At 46.6% G+C, this 22770-nt stretch overlaps 1 protein-coding gene across 8 annotated transcripts in view; it reads left to right on the top strand.

The window, feature by feature from the left end:
- WBP1L (WW domain binding protein 1 like) overlaps positions 1-22770 on the top strand; it is a 47724-nt gene that overhangs the window by 17583 nt on the left and 7371 nt on the right. For 3 of the 8 annotated variants that reach the window (XM_085554679.1, XM_015867209.2, XM_015867210.2), the window contains one exon: positions 16405-16507. In XM_085554679.1, coding sequence (XP_085410805.1) covers positions 16420-16507 — 88 coding nt within the window. In that variant the 5' untranslated portion in view covers positions 16405-16419. Of the gene's footprint in view, positions 1-8328; positions 8474-8709; positions 8996-16404; positions 16508-22770 lie in introns of those variants that run through there. The other 5 variants (XM_015867213.2, XM_085554677.1, XM_085554678.1 and 2 more) reach the window with 5 other exon arrangements.

The following is a 22770-nucleotide window of genomic DNA, read 5'->3' on the forward strand; positions in this document are numbered from 1 at the left end:
GATACCAGAGCATTTCTAAGAGAGCTGTCCCACTATTTGATCTGTTACCAAGAATGATTCTCTGTCTTTTGGCTGTGAGTGGTTGTTTTATGCTGGGCACAATCTGTATAAAAGTGGATCTGTGGGGACTGTCCTGTGCTTGTGAAGTCTTCTGAGCATTTCCTGCCTTTCCAAATGCTTGGCCTCAGTAGCGGGTGTTCCTTGCAGGTTGGTCAATCTTGGGCAGCAGCCTGAAATAAAACCAAACTTATAGAGCACCAGCTCATCCTTCAGAAACCGATCTTATTTCAGGTTGCCGTGTTACTTTGCGGAAGGCTGGGATTTGGAGACCTGGCGGGAGGCTCCGGGTGGGTTATCACACTGCAGCGAGATCTGGGCTCTCAGTCAAACCCTTGACCTCAGTTGACGTGTCTCATACCTGAGGATGGAACTCACAAGGGACGTTCTTGGCATCTGTGCACATTCAGATTTCTTCCAGCTCATCCAGTTAAGAGAGACCAGGAGGACTTGAATTGGGATCTGCCTGAGAGCTGCTAGAAGTGGCAGCGAGACGAGCAAGTTCCATTTCACTGACGAGCTTCTGCATGTACAAAAGATTGTGTTGTGTTTTATTTATTTGTTTATTTTGAGTGAAATGCTGCTCGAAGTTCCCAGGAATTCAGGGATGTTTTTGACAGTCACTTATTTTTCCTCACACTGACCTCAACTCAGCATGAGGTCAGACTCGACAAATAGTCTGCTGGGTGCTGACACTTTAAAAGATAGTTGTGTTGTTGGTTTATGCTGAATTCGCTGCACAAATGGCCTATATGTTTTAATCCATCTGACATCTTTTTCTTATGCCACATCTGATTTTTATTTTTATCTTTTTATTGTATTTCTTGCTGATGTGGAACCAACTAGTAAGTTCAGTCTCCCAGAACCGGAGGGATAATAAAGACTACTGTTCTTCTTTACTTTTGGCCTTACATTTATATTGCAGCTGATGAGGAATACTCAAGGCTTAAGAAAATGTTCTGAAAATATGGACTCTAAAGATTGATGAGAAAAAGAGAATGGAAGTGTTAATCTAAAATAAAATGAAAAAAGTAGAAAATGGTGGGGCTGCTGAACTTTGCCACTGAGCACTTAAGGGTGACTGAGGGAATGTGTTGCTTATGGGATGTTGAGTAGAGAACTGTGTTTGGGATTAAATTATGGTACACTGTGTTCGTTAAGTGACTGGAATATATGCTGAAGAGTCATCTGTGGAAGTGGTGGGATCCTGGAGAGGTCTGTTCTGCTCTGTGCTAACAGTGTGGGAGATAAAGTACTTGAGATAAAGACTTGTGCGTATTTTTGAAGATGGGAGAAGAAATAATGTGAAGCCCAGAGCCAAAGTCAGTAAAAAATACAGGAAGAGGCAAATAGAGGGAGCAGCCCTGTCATGAGAGGCTCAGATTGCTGTGTGAAGGAGGCTCGGCATTGCGGGTCACCCTGTCCTCCTCCAGCCCTGCTGCAGCCAGGGGAGTGCTCACCTTATCTGCTGGTGGAATAACAACCACTAATGGAAATTACAGCAATTGGGATAAGATAATGTCCGTTAAGGCAGGTTGTGCTGGTCACTGTTTTGTCCTGAGATAAAGCTGAAATGTGTTTGTAATTATTGAGCATTGAACTTTATTTAATAAAGCATATTGATGCATGCTAGGGGAATGTAGTTTGATGCCGAAGGAGTGACCCTACAGATAGAAGCAAGGTGGGAAGCAAGACAGCGGGGTGTCTGCGGTGTCTGCCCTTGGAATGACAGCGCTGCCTGACTCGCAGGTATGCAGCAGAGATTGAGAACCTGGCTGCGATTCCAGGTGCCACCAGTGCTTCCAATGCTTGAGCGAAGTGCAAACTGTGTAATGTCAGCACTGAAACTCGACCTGCAGGCATGGCTTCCTGCAGGCTGCTTGCTCCTTATGCAACGTGCCTGTCCTGGGGCAGCAGTGCTGCTGGGCACCCACAGTAAGTACACCCAGTGGGTGTTCTTAGAGCCCCGCTGCTGAGACCTCAAGCAACTTTCTGGCACTCTCCGTGTTTTACACTCAAGGAAGTTGCAGCAGAAGGGCACAGCTGATCGTGGGAGGCATTTAATTTGCTCTGTGTGCTTGAATCAAAGCAAGTTGGTACCTGGAAACCCACATCCACACGCTCTGTGCTTTACGTAGGTGATGCTATCTGAGGGCTTTCCTGGTTGATACGATCCCAAAAGTTCTCCACTGTGGTTGGCAGAGCAACAAAGCATGTAGGATTTTGGGGGGCCATTCTTGTCATTTGACAACACAAGCCAAACAGAACCTATGCTACAGCAGAGGAAAGGGTAGGCTTGCAGGTCCTGACCTAACCCCTGTCTGAAACAGCAGGAAAACTGGAAACTGTATTAAATATATACTGAGTTGGTTTATTTATTCCTCATCTTCTGTTCATTCCTCATTTCAAAAGAAAGTGATGAGTTTGCGTTTCTTCTCCGGATGCTCAGAGAGCTCCTTAACGCAGTAATTTGAGATAGAGAAGATGTACTTAAGATGAGGCTTTCTGAAGTGGTTTTTCCCTGAAGTTTCGTGTTTTAAAAAGTTTCTAACAGCAGAGGTTAAGATCTGATAGCTCTCCTTGTGTTTTGTCTGGTGATTTAAAAGTGATGGCTTTAATACTGTTGTGTTGTGATCTCTTAAATGCTTGTGGTATTGAGCTTTCTTAATAGCTAAACTTGTGGTTTCCTTTTATTCTTCACTTTGGTTGTATGAAGATACACGTACACAACCCTTAGTGCTCGTTATTTTGGAGAGCAATCAGTGCTGCCTTGTTGCTGTCAGTGGGAAGCCTTCCATGCCTCCTTGTGCCTCAGTTAAACCCCCCTTGTTTGTGGATGTGTCCTGTGATGTGTGATCCATCACCCACTGATCAATGGGTGGAGGGGGAATGGCAGAGCCCAGGTTAGGCTCTGAAAACACCAGTGAACTTCTGAAACATCTGACCGGGCTGTATAAGTCACAGATATCCCAGCAAAGCCTTATGCAATGAAAGAACCTGTCAAGGCACAGAGTTGGTTAAACGGCCAATTAACTGCACCATGTCTGAAGAAAGACCTGAGCATGTCTGTGCTGTCAGGTGCCCATTTGACAGTGGTCGCTGAACAGTTTTCTTTGGCTAATAAGAAAAGTAGCAGAGGTCAAACAGGCCAATGCTTCTTAATGTGCAGGGATGCCATCCTTTCAAATTGCATACTTCTGTACATGTGGAATTACAGGCTGCATATACTATGTGCTTGCATCCGTGTGGGTGTTTCCCAGGTCACTGCACCTACACCCGGTGTGTGGGACTGGGTTGTGTCTGCACAGCAGCATTTTGCAGAGTGGCACTTGAGGGGAGGCAAACGAGGTGGGGACCCATGACCTCTCCTGGGTTTTGTCTTCCTGCCCATGCTGATGTGATGCAATTTAGCTGATCCCTGACCCTCTTCTGCTCCAGACTTCTGCCTTCATGCATATCTTGGTGATGAAATGCCACATAACCTCCTTAATCTTCAGTTCTCTGTTTTTGTGAGAGATTCTTTTAAAACGCATCTGCGGGTAGAGAAAGATCAAGCCCTGTGCGATCTGCAGGGGCTTGTTCCTGTCGTGGTGAGGCCCAGCAGCAGCAGTGCTGCATCCCAGATAATTGCCCCACGTCTGCACCTATCCTTCTTATTGAAAACCCGTACGTTCAGACTGTCTGCTGGCATAATTGCCTTAGACCCTGATGAAAAATTCATCTCCTAGGACCCCAGAGGGTCATTTGGAGCAGCATTATTCCATGAAGTCTAAGGGCAATAGAAGAGCAAGGAAGGAAAGTAACCTTGGAATCGATGCTAGTCTCCCCAGCACTAGTGCCGTTAGCTTTGGCAAATCCTTTTTCAACAATAAAGCCAGCTGCCATTTTGGCATCAGAACAAGCAGACTTGGCATCAGCCCCTCTGGCACCAAATACACAGCTTCGTGGGAGCTGGCATCAGCGGTGTGAAACAAGGGTAAGGCCCAAGGGAAATGCCAAGCAGACATGAGATGAGCACTAAAAATAGCAAGTTGCTGTCATTTGGAGAGAAAACAAATAGCGCCCTTAAGAGGAGGGTGTCTTGAGATTTCCATCAAGGTTATGCTGGTAAGCAACTAGCATTAGCAGCTTTGGGACAATGCTGTCTGCTGTGATGATGTGACCAGAGGCCAGGCACCTGCTGTATTTTTGGTACCCACATGGCACAAGACGCTAAAACAAGAACAGACTCTTACCGTCTCGATCCCATGTTTGGAGGATCCTATTACTGTCTGCACTCTGCCTTCAGCCCAGTCTGGAGCACGGTGTCTCTTCTTGAGCCCTTACCAAAGGTCCTGTTTGCACACACGAGCTGACGGAAAACAAGAGCAGCGCTGCCAACAGCGAGAAGCCTGGCGGGTGTCCCTGCAGCACCCCGACATGCCAGCCCTGCTGGAGTCATCTCATCAAGTGTGTAACAGCTGATCCCCCACCCTGCCCTGTGCTGGCTCTGAGGGAGGAGTTGGCTTTCCTATGATTTCATGGCCCGCTCCAAACTAAAACTGAAAAAGCTGGCAGCACTAGAGGGACAGAATTGACCCTGACTACACTGCAGCAGGTAAAGTCATCTCTAATAGGGCAATTCTGTCTCTTTACTCCCTTCTACTTCAGTGGCTCAGGACTTTAAAACTTTTTGTGAGGTCTCTGGGCTTCCATAGCAGGCCTGGGTATGAAACAGCAGTCGTACAAAATAACCATGCAAATAGCCTTCGGTGTTACCACATATTGGCTTGGCCACAGCTCTGCTGCTGGGAAGAAGTGCCTGCTGGACCTGTGGCTATCATTTTCCCCTCCTCAAGCAAAAAGCATTGGGAAACAACGTCACTGAGGGCTGAAAATTTCAAGCTATGCTTCACAAAAACTATTTTGGTCTCAGGGAAGGAGCCTGGACTTTTCATTGCCACTGCTCTGCCATCAGCTGAACCAGTGGGGCTTGTGGTGGGGCTGGGACAGCCGGGACATAGCTGGGTCCTGCCTCTTCTTTTGGATGGGTGCTGGGAAGGGCTCCTCTTGGGCATCCCCTGCCCCATCTCAGCTCCCTGCCCTTTCTTGCAGCAGCTTAATACAGAAAGCGGCTTCAGAAAAGGAACTGCTGGCTGAGTTACAGCCACTGAGGCTCTTCACCACACTGAGTGTTTTTTGAAGTGCGCAGCCTCTTCCTCCCTGGTTAACCAGTTACTTGGAGACAAAGCACAGATGAGGTTGAAAAGCAGTGTCCCTATTTGCTTATCTAGACTGAGTAAAGCTGTAGAACTGTATTGTGCTTTGAAACCACTGAGATGACAGAAGCAGCAGCGGGCTGCAGGGAGAGGGACCTACCCAAGGAGATTCTGACCACTGTAAGTCCTTGTGCTTCCATGCACGTCAGAATGTATTGATCCAGCAGGCCTTGAGCTCCCTTGCATGTTTAAATGTATTGAACAGTCTAGTTGTGGCACTGGCTCAAAAGTCAGTTTCCACACGTGCAATGTGTTTTGCTGGTGCTGCTCTTTGTTCTCTCTAGCAATGAGGAAGTTGGTTTGGCCTGGGAAACATTAAACGTAAGTGACTTTGGTGTCCTCATTTTGTCTTTGGACTGCATACAAACTGGGGGGGAGGACCCAGCTTAGTCAGCTCCAAAATAGTCCTGTGGCAGTAGACACAGAGGATCTGGAAGGTTTATCAGGACCATGTATCCCCTAAGGAATAGAGTAGATACTCAGGGTGCTGGGAAATGCTTGGACTGTCCTGTTCCTATTGTCCTCTGGAATTTTCTGAGGCCATTCTTTGAAGTCAACATTAGTGGTACATGTTACAAGAACCCAGTGCACCCACTCTGTGTTGGAAAGCTGTGTTGGAGTGGGTGAGTGGCCCTTTGCTTTTCAGCAATCAGTGACCAGTGGGCAGACTTTGCAGGCAGAAATGGTGTGCAGGCAGCTTTACACTGCTTTCCTGTTCCAGTGCTGCTCATCTCCAGATAGCTCATCCTGTTTTTGCTAGCAAACAAGTCCCTTTAGAACTTATTCTGTCAAAGCAGATGGAGCTTGCTTATTCCTGGATGTTATCTTACTGAAGAGAAACAGGGATCTGCTTTTATGCCTTCCTATACACTGTTCACCCAACCCCCTTTTTTTCTTTAATCCCGAAGCCATCTTCAGGATGGGGAAAGATAAAGTCACGCTCCTTCAGGTTGCTTCTTTCACACGTTGTTTGAAGTGCCTGGCAGCTCTGTGCAGTCTCAGTTCTAGCATCCCAGGCTGTATGATGTCTAATGGAAGCAGATAGCTGATGCTCAAGGGATGATGCTGGTAACAAAATAACAGTGTCCTGGGATAAATGTAGAAGCTCTTAGATACAATTGTTCCACCTTCATGGTCATCCTGCATATGTATAGCTGCACTGTATGATTTTTGGTTGTTTTTTTTTCCCCTAGAACTGTGATATTGAAGTTTGAGGGCATACTATAGACCACACAGATTTACTGTTCCTCCAGCAGGACTCCAGCAGTGGAGCCACTAAGGGTGGCTGGTGGCTGCCTAAACAAGCAGATTTTCAAAATAATGTTGATCCTTTAACATGTTCTTACTTCAGCCTTGACTTTTCAGAGCCCTCACGTGATTTATTTACAGAGAAACTGTAAAAACCTGTGTTTGCTCTTTTCATTTTATCTTTGATAAACACGCGAGATATGTGGCCTTGCAGATGCGAAGCTCCAGGTTCGCATAAAGGAAGTGAAACCCATGCTGAGCTGTTGCTTTCATTGAAATAATAATTATTTCAGCACTGCGTGCTCACAAGCAGAGGGCAGTAGAAAGTTGGAAGGGTTTTGGAACGCATGATGAGCAGATGAGGGCTTTGGGAGAAGATTTTGCATTAAGAGGGGTAGGAAGATTGATATCTTTCACAAGAAGTTATCTAACAAGTACAGACTAATGAATGGGTGAGAAGATAGATGGGGACTTCTGTTCCCACCTGGTAATATTATGGAAGTCAAATTAGAAGGTGGTGAATTCACTACAGACAAAGGAGCTATTTGTTCATAACTGCTGCCTGTGAAACTCATGGCTGCTAGACAAATCACTGGGGTTAGGGCTTTGGATTTAAAAACAGTGAAATAAAAGAGGGTAAAATGATACCACTCGGAACACCCAAAGCAATTGCAAAGATAAGGAGAGCCTATGTGATTTGAAAGATATTGTGTCAATCAGGGATCAAAAGGGTATAGGCTGACTTGCCCAACTGCTGAGGCTGGAAGGGATGTTACTGCTTTACCACTAAGTTGCTGCCTTTGTGACTTGTTTTAGATCTGGAATGAAACTTTGCGTTTTGAATAATGCTGGGGAAGAGCAGGTTGTCAAAGCTGCATTACCTCTGACTGAGGGATTCGGAGATGGCTGCGTTGGCTCAGCCCTGAAATCTGCCCAGGGCCCAACAGCAGCAGCCAAACGGGGTATTTCAAAGGATAATGTGAGGCTGCAGAAGTGATTACTAGAACAGAAAGCTGCCCTTTTATATTGTTGGTGTTTGTCTTCAGAATTGGAAAAGCAAAGGTTGAGAGTTTGATCCGGAAAGCACAGGAGCTGGAAAATGCCATTGCCTGACTGATGGTGGTTCATGCTGATGTTTTTTATCCTTCAGGAAATTGCTGATGTGCCTATTAGGAAAAACAGAGATGTGCTTACCATAGACAGCAAGTCTCTTTGGTGGCTTAAAACTAGTGAAAAGTAGATAATATTGATGACATCCTCACAGCCTGATTGTATGGGCACGCCCAGCATGGGGTTCTTGCTTGGGGTTGGGAGGTGGTAGCAGTGCTCAGGGAGGACTTCTGGCTTGAGGACAGTGGTTATTGCGCCTGGCACTGCTGCAAACTGCTTGGTTCCAGAAGTTAGAGAGGCCAAAATCTGAGGGAGTTTCCTCTCTGCTGAACGTCCCCTGCGGTGCTTGGAGGGGTGCTGGCCCCCACGGGACGGACGAGGACAGCTGCTCATTGAAGAGATGCCCGAAAAATAGAGGCTGCTGAGTGTAGGTAGGAAAAGGAAGTTAAATTTAGATTACCTTCTGCAGTGTCATCTCCTACCTCGCTGTGGAACTTGCTGTACTCCTTGCTGGGGAGAGAGGACAAACAAGAAATGCCATCCTGCACACCAGATGATGAATTTGTTTATAAGGCTTAATTGCCCCCTGGCACAGCAGAGTGAAATGAGGTCTCTTAGAATTAGAAACCGTTGGTGGGTCGGGGCTGGTCGTGCTCTCACTAGGGAGAGGGATTAAAGTGCCTGCTATCACTTGTCCCAGGGCACCCGATGCCAGTGGCAGTGGGGGATCAGTGCCTACGGCTCTGTGGGGCCAGGGCTGAGTGGGGACTTGAGAGGTGTTTGGAAACAGTGAGGACACGGTATGGGACCATCTGGAGATGCTCCAACGGAACCTGCTGCTCACCAAACAGCAAATAAATGTAGGCATTTCACCTATTCTGAGGGAAAAGGTTCTTTTGCTTACGAGCTTTAGTCCCCAGCGGGAGACCAGAGCCCGACCTGCTGCCGGCGTCCCGCACCGGCATTGCGGCTCCTCTGCGCCTTCACCGGCACTGCCTCGAGGTTCAGCCTTTTTTCTCTCTGCTGTTTTTTTCAGAAGTGCCCGACCTGATGTCATTTCCACCCCGGCTGGGCTGCGTCTGAGATATGTCACGGGGAGTGGGAGGAGGAGGAGGGGGAGCCAGCGAGTGCGCGCCGTGCCCCAGGACCCTGTTTACTTTGCATTCCCGGCCGAGGAAGCCCTGGTTTAAATAGGATCGGAGGCGCGGGCTGCCCACAGCTGAGGAGGAAATGCTTGCTGCGGGGCTTTAAATTCCTGCGTTCCCATGTGCGGGTGCAGAGGATGAGCCTGCAGAATGCCTTTCCTCTTGGGTCTCAGACAGGTAACTGGGCTCGGTGCGGTGGGCGCTGCTTGCTCGAGGCTGTGACTTGCTTTAACTTTATTTTATTTCCCCTTCCTGCGCTGGGAAATGATTTCCAGTTCCCACAAGCCCTACAGGAGGCACTTCCCCACCCGTAGCACTGAACTGGGGAGCGCGGCTGATTTTTGCTTAGTGAGGAAGGAGCAAAGCAGTTGTCTGGGGGAAGAAACCCCTGTTTTGGTGGCGGCATGTAGGGCTGCAGCTCTTTGTGCCTGGTTGGTTATTATGGATACTTTCCGTAATCCTTAATATGAGATTGTGTATACAGTGCTGAAAACTTGTGCCAAACTTTCTTGCACGAGCACTATTTTGAGTGTTAAGCTGCGTTTAATAGAAAAACAAGTTAGGCACGTGTATAATCTCACTCTCTCTTCTCTGCCAATGGTCACCAAACAGAAAATGGCAACTTGCTGCTCCCCACTTTGGTGGCTTTTTGATTTTTCAACATGAACAAGGAGCTTGGGTAATGTGGCTGGGCATGGAGGGGAGTGAGAAACGGTAGCAACTGGCCAGCTGCTCCCTGCCGGAGGAGAGTGCCAACTATTTGTTCTTGGGCTCAGGGAGAGCAAACCCTTTTTTTGGTCTGGGAGGCACGTCTGGAGGGGAATCTTAACTGTAAACTCTCTCCAGTGCTGCTGGGTTCTGTAATCCACAGTAAATGGATACTGCATGATACCAGAGTGCTGCCTGCAGTTTCTGAGGGGGCTTTAAAATTTCAGGGTCTGGCTGCAGTGTGGTTGAACTCCCAACTTGCTGTTGTTTGGAAGGCAGAATGACTTAACACACTGCTGAGCAAACAGTGCTGCCTCATTTTCCTTATCAGTTCAGTTTTTGGTGAAACGCAGCTCCCCCCTCCCTCCCTCCTCCCAGCCTGCTGATCTGAAAACAGTTTTACATAAGAAACTACCTCTAGCACAATGACCTTCTGTCGCTGGATGCAATAGCTATAACAACATTTCACTTGTCAGCACTCGGGGCAAAGGGGCTTTCCCTAAAAACCTGGGATCTGAACCGAGGAGGGAGATGGAGACACAAAACCTAAACAACTTTGGGTAACTCAAGTTGCAGTCAGCACAGCTGGCTTTACGCTGAGATTGCTCCAGTTCCACGGGCATGTTTTTCTCTCAAGTTCCTCTTTCTAAACGAACCTTTTCATTTTGGGAAGATATTTGGCACGATTGAGGCGCTGCATAAAGTGCAGAGCAAGCAGTGAGGTGTCCTGGTGCCTGGTTTGCTCGCAGTGCTCCCAGCTGTTTATCTGGGAGTGCTGGATGGTGCTTTTCTGACTGCTTGTGACTTTTCTGCATAGCTACAGAGGCATTTACAGGAAGCAGAAGAAGGTGTTGCCTCAAGAGCAGTTGAGCAAATCTCTCGACTATTTTTATCCACTGATGAGGGATCCAGTGGAAATGAACTGCTTGAACTTCAGTTTTAGATGAGGGGAAAAAAAAACCAAACAGAAAGTATTTAGGGCCGTGTCCTTCGTGTAGATGGCAACAAGAAATTTCTTTCCCCACTTCTAAAATGGGGAACAAAGGAGTTGGTAGCGAACAGTGCTGTTTAATTAAAAGTGTGGGAGGGATTCAGGAACATCTCGTCATGCATCCGCCTCTATTGTCTCTGCTGTTTGCACTCAGACTGTAAACCCTGCGGTGTCAGGGGGGGGCTCTGCTGTGCTCCTGCTGCAGGGCACCCTGCTTCCCTCAGCCCCATGGCATTGCAGCAGGTGGGCTGCCCGGTGCGTGGTGGAAGCAGTGTTTTGGTTTGGGTTTGTTATTTTTCAGTGGGAGTGATGTTTAAATGCCTTTGACGTCAGCACTAAGTGGGTGTCTGTTTAAAGCTCCCGCCCCAGGAAGCGCCGTGGTGCAGGAGCTCAGTGATCGTTTTTAAGCCCGTTTCCTCTCAGGGTTACAGGTGGAAGCTTGGCTGCATCCTTCTGCTCCACTGCAGAAATAACAAAGGAACAGAAAGTTAAAGAACTGGATGCCAAACTTCCAATCTTTTACTTTTTGGTGTTGTCAGCTGTTTGGTGGCGTGAAACACCCAAACACAACAACCTCAGAGCTGTCATTTCCTGGATCTGGTGTTACTGCAGCTGGGAAGCTTCTGGTGGGATGTAAACACTTCCACGTGAGGTGTGGGTATGGAGCTTCTGCAGCCTGAAAGTGAAACTTGCCATAAAGAAAAATGAAAGCAACCCTTCTCAAAGTGTACCGCTGCATTGTCATGTGTGGGAGGGCAGCGCTCCTTTAGGTGGTTGGGGTGTTTCTCTGCAATAACTGAGCGCTACAGACTGATTTGTTCCGTAGGTGAAGGTTGGTGAAACCTCAGAGGTGCTGCATGCTGTGTGGGTGAGCATGGGCATGTGTGTAGGGTGCCTTATGAAGCAGTGTCTGGGCTTCGTTTATTTTCAGCCTAAGCTGTCCATCACAAGGCAGGCTTACAGGGATCTGCCTGCTGTCGTGCTGCCAGAGGCCAATACCCGAGGTTCCTGCACATCACGGTGGTCAACACTGCTTTCACCTCCATCAGACTTTGGTGCTGTTCAGTTAGTTGCAGCTAGTCTTGGCCCAGCCTGATATTTTCAGCAGCTCATCTTGTGAAGCAGTTTTGTGTTTGCCAAACAAACACTGGTGACGTGTGCTAAGATAACAATAGTCACTTTTGTCACTCCAGGTGCTTATGAGTATATATGGTTCTAACACTGCTTGCGAGTCACTCTGAATACCTGGCATTTGTGCACTGTCCTGCAGGTAGCACCTCTTGTTTGAATTCCTTCCTATGTGGCTGTCCTGGCAGTGGCTGAGTACTGGAAGTGAGGGTCTGTGAGCAGTGAGATTAGGGGAATATCTGGGTCAAGATTTTTGTAGTAGATGCTTATTGCTGCAGTCCCATGCAAGCCATGCAACCAGGAGGCCTGGCACGGTCAGAGGTTGTGCCTGAGGGCCACTGATGCCAGCAGCACCATGCCAAGGCGTGGGTGCCATCTTGGCAGGCCCCTTCAGCCTGCAGCAGCTCTTTTCCCCATGGCACTTGGTTCTTTACCCCTGGCATACCATTTTAATCCTCGTCTCTTACAGTCCAGCCACTAACTGCTGTACGCACTGACAAAGCCTGAAGCTTGGAGTGGAGAAAGTATTAGCGTAGGCCTAAAACCTGGCTACCCTATCATAGAGGGCAATGGCAGGGAGCCTGCTGCCAGGAGACACAAGTCCAAGTGTTCTGGCTCTGTGGATGTCACTGAGGCCAGGACGGATTGATATACCCTGGCAGGGCAAGGCAAATAACACAGAGGACATGCGCATGCAAGGTGCTCATATTTAAGGTAGCGGAGGCTGGATTTCTGCGGAAAGGAGAGACAGAGCAAAAAGCTACGGTGGTTATTAGATCTCAGCAGTATCAGGCACTCCTGGTTTGAGTTACCTGGTCAGTGCCAGCTGAGGAGTCATCTTTTGTAGGCGGTTCATGCCAACTATGCACTTCTGAGCGTGGGCTGCGGTGTTTATTGCTGCTGTTGCACGTATTAATTTTCAGCTTGGAAAATAGCCACGCGGGTCTGGAATTCGCTCATCTTCATCTTTCTCCATTTTGACATAGCAACAGTGTTACCAGGCTAGGTGCTGTTTTTTCATGTGCTTGGAAGTTCCTTGATTCTTTGAGTGCAGTAATATTGCACTGTTGGTCCCTCCATTCCCTGTATTGGCCTCAGATGCAGTAAATCTTAGCGATTACAGACATTAAACCCAAGCATTTTGTTCTGAAATCCTCTACAGAGAAGAAGAAGGTCTGATTACCTCATTGGTTACAGTGTGGGGCTGTGTGGGCAACCTGCAGACTTCCACGAATGCCTCCGGTCTTGATTGTGTCCCACATTTCGACCTTTAATTTGTCACGTAGACCTCCAGCAAAGGTCCAATATGGAGCTGGAAGGTGGAGAATGGTGCTGGCACTTTTCCCTGATGTTGATGTTAGTGTTTGCTGTGGCTTCAAGCCTGATATGTGCTGCTGCCTTGAGTCCTCTTATACCTGCTGCTGCTGGGTGTTTTAAGGATTGTTTGTAAAAGCACTTGACAGCAAAAGCGTGCTCCTGGCAGAGTTGGCAGCGTGCTTGTGAGTCTATCAGCAATGCCAGTATATCAACAAGAACAGAAAAAGAAGTAAAAAAATCATCATCATCTTGTGTTTGTATGGAAACACAGTTGGTTTACAAAGTTTGTTTATGACAAAGGAAAACTTAATCCAAAACACCAGATCTAGAATATGAAGACTCTCCAAGTGCACCAAAATGAAGTCTTCCCAAGTCAATGAGTTCCTTAAGAATTAGGTTTTAGCCAGCTCGTTGAAATTAGCTGGAATTCTCCAAGGCTTTGCAGGAGGGAGATAAGGGATGGCATGTTCAGGCCTCTTACTTGTGAAACAGGAATACTCTGCTCTGTTAGGGCTGAGCACACTGAGAACAACCCCATGTAGACACTGCTTAGTAATCCTGTCCGGAGGCGTCTGCAGCTGGCTCAGCAAGGGCTGGCAGGAGGGCTGTGCCTGCTGGGGCAACCAGAAGGCAGGCAGTCCTTCTGCAGGGAAGCCTGTGCTGGAATGCAATAGCCACTGGGTGCTGGCTGGGAAAGTGCTTTAGGGAAGAAACCTTCCCCCTTGGTTGTTTTTGTAAGGCTATCTTAAGAAAAAAATACAACCAACAAAGCATCTTTGTAGTACTTCAGTGCAAACTCCATGCTGCTAAGAATGGTCTAAAATGATCATTAAAAGTGGTGCTAGATGGCAGCTAGAAATGACGGCATCCCAAGAAAGTGTGAATATTCCAATTTTGCTTCTGTGAGGTTTTTTTCCCCTTCCCATGTGCGTGTTATCTATAAAATTACTGTTTCATTCCTGTGCCTTGTCTGTGGCTGTTGGTGTGAAAGAGGAAGCGCGAGCCCTTGTCTTGTTTCCAGGCGACACTTAGACTGTAGATAACTCCGTTACTGATATGTCTTAAGTATTAACCCTTTGGCTGCTTGTGACAGAAAGGAATGAACGGGAGAAGTAAAAAGTAATGCCACAGTGATAATAAGAAACGTGCAGGATGGGATTTAATTAGAAAATGAAGCCTTATCAATGTGCTTGGCAGTAGGTAGAGGATTCCTGGCAAGACATGGTGCTGCCTGTGCCATGGCAGGGCATGACCTCTTCCTTGGCTTGTGAAACAGCAGATGAAAACATGCAGGGGCTCTTCTTTTTGCTCTTCTTTATGCTTGACCTGAGAAGGGAGAGGAAAAGAGGCTGAAACACTTGTTGCAAAGGACGTCCCTGTAACTCTAACCCAATGCTCTCCCAGCGCTGGACTTTCTATCTAGTATCTTTTTTCTAAAGATTTGGTGCTTTTCCCTTTTATTTCTTTCCCATGCCAAGGTGTGTAACCCGACATTGGAGGTAGCTGTGCTCTGAGCAGGGGTTTGGGCCACATGACCTGCTGGGATTCTTTCCAAACTGAATTATTCCTGGATTCTGTGAAACAATTTGGAAACAAGTTCTGGGTTTGACACGTGGAACTCAGTCTGGCTCCAAGAAGAGCACCCAGCCACCTGCTGGCCTCAATGCAGGGCAGCCAGCACCGCGTCCTGCTTGGGCTTTGGCAGCATGGCTGGTGGCCAGCACCACATGGGCTCTGAAACCTGGGGCTGTCTGAACTGGGGGTGCAGAGAGCAAACTCTGAGCTCATTGACAGCTATGGGTGCTTCCACATCACCATTGCTCTTGGTCATAGTGCAGAGAAACCTTGGACAGTAAGCCTGAGTTCTGCTTCAGGTGGGAAAGCAGGATGTTGGTTGATTCTGAATCTCCAAGAGCAGACAGGAGATCCTCTGGAAACGCTGATGTTGATAGAGGTTGCTGCTGCCAAAAGGCACCGTTATGTTCCTTCTTGTTAGTCTTTTGAAGCAGGTAACGCAGCGTGGAACAAATTCTGTGGGGAGAATAAACACAGGTGGTCAAGGACAGATCGGTTGTGATGCAAAGGGGATCCTGAAATGGCACCATGGGACTCTGTTCTTCTGCCAGCCTTGCAGGACTCATTTGCTAGTTCAGCATCGATCCTCGTGTGTCACAACTGTAAACCTCCAGTGGTGACTTTCTGGCTCGTGAATTACCTAGGATTGCAATTTTGCAATAGGAACTTAATTTCTCAATTGGGCTGATGTGAGAGCCAAAATCTATCACGTTCATCAGTTGCACTAACTCTGCGAGGCCAGCAAAAGTGAGGAAAAATCCAAATAATAAGAACAGATAAGGGAATAGACATGTTCTATTTCTTTTCCTGACCAAAATAACAATTTTTGGAATGAGCAGTGTGCCTGAAATGGAAAATACTATGTTAGCTCAGCAGTGCCTGCTAAGTGTTACTGTAGGCCACTGATTAGAGATGGAAAGCTGCCCCTTACTCTGTATGAGAAAGTTCCTACTTTTAACGTACGACATTTTAAGACAGAATATGAAAGTTTGCTTTAGCTACCTGCAAAGCAGCTGTGCTTGCAACATTGATGTGCTTTAATAAGGTTTGTTTGTTTTCAAGGAGAGATGTTTTGTTTCCTGACTTCCAGGTTGCCCTGCCACCTGTTAGAGGTGTACACACCACAGCCTGTAAAGCACTTCTGTATTCTTGTATTTGATACTTTTTCCCACTCATGTTTTCAGACTAGAAGGAAAACTGGGACACCCGAGGGGAGTGGGGGGCACTGAGACTTCACAGCAAACTCCTTTTACATCTTAAGTGTCCTGAGGACCTGCTGGGTGACACGGTGCAGCTGATTTGGCTCTGATCCTGGACTACTTCACGATTCCAGGAAGAAGTTTTACAGGAATGCTGATCTTACATAAAGCACATGGCTAATTATGAGGGATTCATTTGAGATTGGAATCTTGCAGGAACATACTGTAATTGCCATTTAGATCTAAATGAATCCAAGCAGTATTTTCTCAGATTATAACGTTCTGTTTATGCTGTGTTTCCTCCACTCAGTGTTCAGCCCCAGTAATGCAGTAATACTATGTAAAACAGGGAATAAATGACATTTCATCTACAAAATAATGTCTTGTGCCCAAAGCATGATATCTGTTAACAGAAAAGAAGAGGTTGATAAGAAAACAGCATTGTCTAGATGCTAAAGCAGGAGTTATTTAAGAGAGTTAACGGGTTTTCTTCAAAGCTGTCATTTGTGGGACCTATTCTTTGATGGTCCCTTGAAATGTTTTAATCTCTTTGTGTATTTTAAAATGTCCCAAGACCATAACTTGTGACTCTTAAAATGCTTGCAAAATAAATTACATTTCAGAAGATACTGACCAAACATCTTAAAAGTGTGTCTGTTTAATTTTAGGACAAGGAAACCTGCATGGGTGTCAACAATCAAAGTTACATATGTGAAACGGGCCACTGTTGTGGACAGTCCCAGTGTTGCAACTACTACTATGAACTCTGGTGTAAGTCCTTCTGTTTTGTATGGCTTCCCTTCCTAATCTGCATGGCTGTCATACTGCAGGTCTGGCTTGTGTCTTGGGAATGTTGTATTCAGCTCTTGTTTTGCATTGCTGTTGCATTTCGCTGCAACGCAAACTAGAGTTGACTCAATAAAGCAAGGGAAAAATAGGGCTATTGCAATGATCATTGCCTTCTTGTGGGGAGTAATGGGGCTGTCTTCACATGTTCATGACTGAAAATTTGTTGTTTGGTCTTCTTACTGGTCTGGGCAATAGCATTGTATGTGACTGAGGAAACCACACTTAAGGGAAAACGTTCACATGTACAACTCTTAAGTTTGACACGCTCAGAATTAATTCAGTATCTTCCTTCTTACTGTTTTGATATTTTTTCAAGAATGACAGTTTACATCTGATTTATTTCGTTAAAGAGGGGCCAGAACCTGTATTCTCCAAGGAAACACAGCGTTGGGAGCACAGCTCCTTGGGCACAGTGGGCCTGGGGCAAATTCTGTGAGCTGGCAGTACCTGAATATGGTCTATTGTGAGGAGCGTGCATTGCCCATTGCAGCTCTCTTATTTCCTGAGCATTTCTGCAAAATCTGGGCTTTAAACCTACTTGTTTCTCACTAATGGTTAAGTGAACTTTGTGCTAAGTGTGTGCAGAGCAGCAGGCAGGTCAAAGCAGGCCAGCAAGGCTGATAAAGAAGCTGAAGGGGTAGGAAAGTAAGAAATGCGGAAGTTCCAAGGCAGCCTTTGAGTTGTGCCTGGGCTGATGGTGTCTTCCTTTCCCAAGGAGGAGCCATGGAGGGTTGAACACTGACCTTGACATGCTGCAGTACTGCCAGGAACCAGGGCTGTGAGAAGGCATTTGTCCTCCAGAAAGTTGGAAATCAGGATCTCTGAATATTGTATCTCTGCATTAGGGACTGGTGTTATCTTCCTACTGTATCTTGTGGTATCTTGTGGTTTTTATGTAACTCTGGTATCTACATAATCCCTCTGCAGTGCCAACAGTTTTTCACTTTCAAAGTAGCTTGTGTCTGTGGAAATGTATTATACATACAAAGAGTGTTCGCTTAGCCTGAATCTAAGGACAGGAATAGCTGATGCTTCATCCTTTAGTCTAGAAACATGCTTTTACTGAAGTATGGAGGACATGGCTGTAGATTAAACAGGACTGTAATGGACTCGTTGAAGACATGTTGGGCACGAGGGTGTTGTGCCTGGCTGTGTAAATGCAAATGGCAGCAGCTGAATGCTCTGCGGGCTTTTGACAGCAGCTTTATGTTCAGAAGTCTCCAAGCAGTTGCGGGAATGTTTTGGGATGGGGTGGGTAACCCCAGGGACAGCCGGCTGGGATTTGTCTGGACCAAATGGGGATGCATGAACAGAGCAGAGTTGGGAAGGTCAGACCCTGCTTTGGGCTTGTGTGGGTGGGAATGTAGAGGAAGAGGCACGTATCCAAGGGCTTAGATGCTCTGTGGCAAACAGGATCTAAATTGAGCAACAGCATGGAGTACAGCTGCACGCTGATGCTTGTCGCAGAGTTGCCATGTTTCTCCCCTGTACGCCTGGAAAGAGAGACTTAATGGAACTGCATGCAAACAACAGAGTCGGAACAATAGCCCCCTGCTATTTTAATGAAAGGATGTTACTTTAACTCTCTTTGTTTTCTCTACATGGCACAGGCTTTTAGATTAGACAGTGTCTGACTGCGTCATGAATGGTTTTGGAAGATAAAAACAGCTTTTGCTAGGAGGAAGCAGAACATTTCAGGCCTCTTTCTAGGGCGAGCACACAAGCTGCTTTGAGATCATGGAATGAGCACATTAATGGCACACACTGATGAATGGTTCCTTGGGGGAAATGGGTTTCTGTGTTGAGTTTCACGTTCCTTCTGCATTGGGGAGAGCATCAGACGTGGCTCTGAGACAAGGGCAGTAATGCAAACAGGAGACCTATTCTCCCCGGCTTTTTGCAAATCCGGGCAAGTGCCCAGCATTGATTTACAGCTGGTTAATGTTTTCAGGGCTTGCTTTGCCCTTACATTTGTCAGGAAAAGGTTTCTGGGTTGGGGGTGGACATGCAGGGAGGAGCACGTCCTTTTAAATGAAAACTCATGTTTTAGAGCGTGCCACCACAGCTTCAGAGTCATTCTCTTCCTCCAGAAATTGTGGAATATCTTCTGTTTATGCATGTAGTGAGGCTTAAGACCCTTAAGACCTTTGAGGTGAACAGCAACAGGAATATATGCAAATAGTTTTAATAGCAGCTGTGAAGTGATGGTGGCAAGCAACAGCAAGGAAATTGATTGGCTTTGTTGAAGTTGATAGTACGTTTTGGTTAATGATCAGTTAAGTCAGCAGCACCTTTTAGGTACAAGCTTCACACTTGTGTTGTAATTCAATTTTAACTGGTGTGTGCATATACTGAAGTAACTATTTTCAGGAGTTTCCCCTTTGCTCAGAAGCTCCCCTGACCACCAGTGCCTGGAAAAGACCTTCTTGCTTGTCATGTGAAATCCAGGATATTTCACTGCTTAGTGGGGAGAAGCAGCAGAGGAGGGTGGCATTCGAAATGGAAAAGAAAACTCGTCTGGCTTTGTTGGCTCTGCCTTTTGAAATGTGATCCCGTCTTGCAGCCACTTGGAGGATTTCCTATAAAAAGGATCATTTTTTCCCTGTTTAAGAATTTAAGGGAAGTTTGTCTTTGAAAATGGCTGATCTCAACGTTTCTAGACAGCAAGTGAGGTTATGGTAATTATAAAGCAGTCCTTGAGGGCTGCGGAATAGGATGTGAAATCAAGGTATTATTTTGTTAAGGGGTGGAGAGGAGGAATGGGGAATATGATATGCCAAGCAGGTGGACAGCCTGTGTTTAAAATTAGATAACAGCTCAGTTCAGATTCCCCGCTCATCTCTTATTAAAAATATATATATGGCTCTGTGTTGCCAAATAATAAGGTTAGATCCAGGTTTACATATGTAGGACTGATACATATAGGTCCAATTAATTCCTAGCTGAAGGTTGGCATAGGGTGAAATGGTGTGGGGAGGGTGCTGCAGGATTTAGAAAGCAAAACAGAGAGAAGAGGCTTTACAGTTGTGTTTCCCCACCCAAAGGAAGCTGCCCTTGTGGCTGATGGTTGCACTTTTTGGCCTAATAGTTTCTTTAGGCTCCCCAGAGAGGTCACAGTACCCATGGAGGAGGTTGTGGTCTTGGGACAGCCGCAGGATTCTGCTTACAAGTAGTTTTTGTTCATGTCCCTTATGATGTGCTTGTGATTTACCAGAGTTTTCTGTTGCTGGCCTTTGTCCAGGCTTAATGGTTGTTTTGATGCAAAATGTTCCAAAATGGCACTTTTCAAACTAGAAAAAAGGAGGTAATTGAGGACTGCAGTTACTGTGTTTTGCAGGTTAAGAATTAAGGCTCAAAAGTTCCAGATTTTCTGAAGTTTGTGCCTATAATGTGGTTTGAGAACCTAGTCCAGATGTCCTGACACCCATCCTCACGTCTCCCTTACCCTATGGAGGAGCAGCACTAAATTAAGATGGCTCCTGAGGCATCAGACACAGCAAACAAAGCTATGGAAAAGTGTTTTACGTGGCGCAGTTGGAAGAGCAGTATGAGGTGCTTGGGGAATCACGGAGCATGGAGGCAGGCAGCTGCAGCCCCTGGGTCATTGAGGTACAGCACAGCAAGCTGCGGTGTTGAGTGAGGATTCACATGTGCTTTATTTTGCTTCATTTTGGCTACGTTAGCAGTGACACTAAGCCCTTCTGTTTCTAGGGAAGGGAAGGGAAGTCATCTTGACTATTTGGGCCTTAGTGGAAGGGTTGTACGGGAAAAAATGTTCTGTTTGCAGGCAGCACAGTTGATGTTTTTGCTGATTTTGAATGTTTTGCTCATCTCTGCACGCTTCCCCTTGGAATCTCTAGACAGCTCTTTTCCCCAAAAAGTGTGCTGCCAGAAAATGTTGGCAGGGATCTGCTTAGTTGCTGAAACTCCAGCAACTGCTGTAACACGTACGTGTTCCAGGTCAGCTTCATAACAGGAATTCATTCCCTAAGACTTTGCTGCAGTCTCCAAAGCCCTCAGTCAAATAACATCAGTCCCATGTTTTCTTTCTAGCCCCGTGTTATCCTTCAGTCTAACCAAGTCCTTTTCTGGAGGGGTTTGCCCTGTTCCCCACCTTTCTCCCAGCCACCTGCATGGCTCTCCTTGCCCTCCCTTTCTCAGGTGCTTCAGTTCTGGCTGCTGTTATTCCTTGGCTGATGCTTCAGCCATAACAACAGTGTCTGCAGATTGACTGCCTCAACTGCAAGATAAGCAAAAGGTTTTTCTGAAACACTTATTTTTTTCCATTTTTTTCCATGGCATTGGAGGTACTGTGTGTATTGGCTGTGACTCTGAAAGCTAGAAACCAGCTGTCGTTAATATCCATCGTCTTTGCTTGGAGTCATCGATCTGGGGGCGAGTGAGCAGGAGCTGGAGATGTAACTTCAGTAACTTTTTCCTGCAGTGCAGTCAGGCTGGGGCTGCTGTTCCACTAACATAAAGTTTGCACTGAAAATCAGTCTTTCCCTTGTGGCTCATTGGTCGTACGGATGGGTTTCAGCCCGCTCTGGTTCCCCAGAACCAGTTAAAAGCACAGTTGCACACAGCATAGTGCTGGCACAAGAAGAGTTGGAGGAGAGGCAGCATGGGGTGTGGAAGAGACAGGCAGGAGAGGACCGCGTTGTTCAGCAGCCTTATTTTTCCTTAAGTGTTCATAGGCCCATGGCCTGGATCCCCGTCTCACATTCTGGAGCAGCCACACCAACTCATACAGGCTCATGGCTGAAGAAGCAGGAGATGATGTGGTCTCTGTGCCAAGGACACCGTAAAACCCATGTGCAGCTGAACTATGGTACCGGTTAAGTGCCTTCTGTTCTTGATAGTAGCACTGGCCCTAGGAAAGACAATTTCCTCCTGGCTATGGCCAGCTGTGAGGCCACTAGTTGGGAGATCACATTTTAGTCAATGAAATTGTCCCACTTCTGTTTAGAACCAGCTCTTGTGAAGCCAAAGCTATTACCCAGATGCTTGTCAGGCAGACACAGAAACACTTTGCATTATATTTTGGCTTTCTTTTAGGGGACTTCCTGCCAATAGAACAATGGCATTTGCCCAAGTTTACCATGAACTTGAGGGCAGATTTCTCTGTTCCTACCCTTGGAACGCTCCAGAAAACATGTTTTCCATTTTGCACAGGATAAAAGGAGCTTCCCTCGATGGGACTGTTGGTGGCAGCATCCCAGACAGCAAGCACAGTACATGACATTCTCCGCATCAGAACGGACACTGCTCCTTGCTTGTTTCTAGGACGGGAATGCTCTATTTCATACTCATGAGATAGATAGTTTATTCTTTATTTTTCTTAAGTTTGGGCAAAACTATGGTCTGGTTAGTGCCCATGAAAAGTTTTCTCTAAGCTTGACATATTATTCCATGGCTGGTAAGAGGCATCTCCAGTGGATGGAGACACTCCATTGGATGGGACATCCCCTTTGAATGGGACACCTTTCCCAAGGAAGCTGTAAGCATCACAGCCTTCTCCTTCCTGGGTGTTTCCTCTGCTTGTGTGCCGTAGCTTTCCTAGGAAGTAATTCTGTTCTCAGGTCTTTCTGCAGTTCCTGTTTTGATTTCCTGAGCTCTGAGCCTGTCTGATGCTGAGTAAGAGGCTGGTATTTCTGTTGTATCTCTATGAAAGCTTTCAATGCTCTGGCAGGGAAATTTCTTGGCAGAACTCAGCTCCTTGGCTGTGTCTGATTCACTCTTTGCTTGCATCATTATCGACCCACTGGCATCACCAGTGAATCTGACAGAAGATACAGCAGCACTTCTCAGAACTCAGCCTTTTTGGGATCACAGCGTTTCCACTTCTGACTCCTCCATAAACCAAGAGCAAGCCTAAAGATGCCTTGAAACCCAACAGTCTGTTGCTGCATGTTTAGCTCCAAAATGCTGCATTGCTGTTATCCATCAGTGGTTTTGATTATTTTTTTTCTCTCTCTATTTGTCATCTGCCCCTCAGACTGCAGCAAGTTTTGCTCCCCATGATCCTGCCCTAGTGGTAAATGGTAAATGCACACTGGAGCTTTTCTCTCAGACAATGTTCTGACAAACCTGGCTCAGGATGCACGCTGCCTCCCAGCAGTTTTTCCTTTTCCAGTGATGGCCACAATAGCTCAGTGCAGTATGGCTGAACACCAGCTCATGTC

This window comes from Coturnix japonica, chromosome 8 (genome assembly GCF_054131305.1).
Source record: "Coturnix japonica strain WE chromosome 8, WE-NBRP24, whole genome shotgun sequence".
Classification (NCBI taxonomy): domain Eukaryota; kingdom Metazoa; phylum Chordata; class Aves; order Galliformes; family Phasianidae; genus Coturnix; species Coturnix japonica.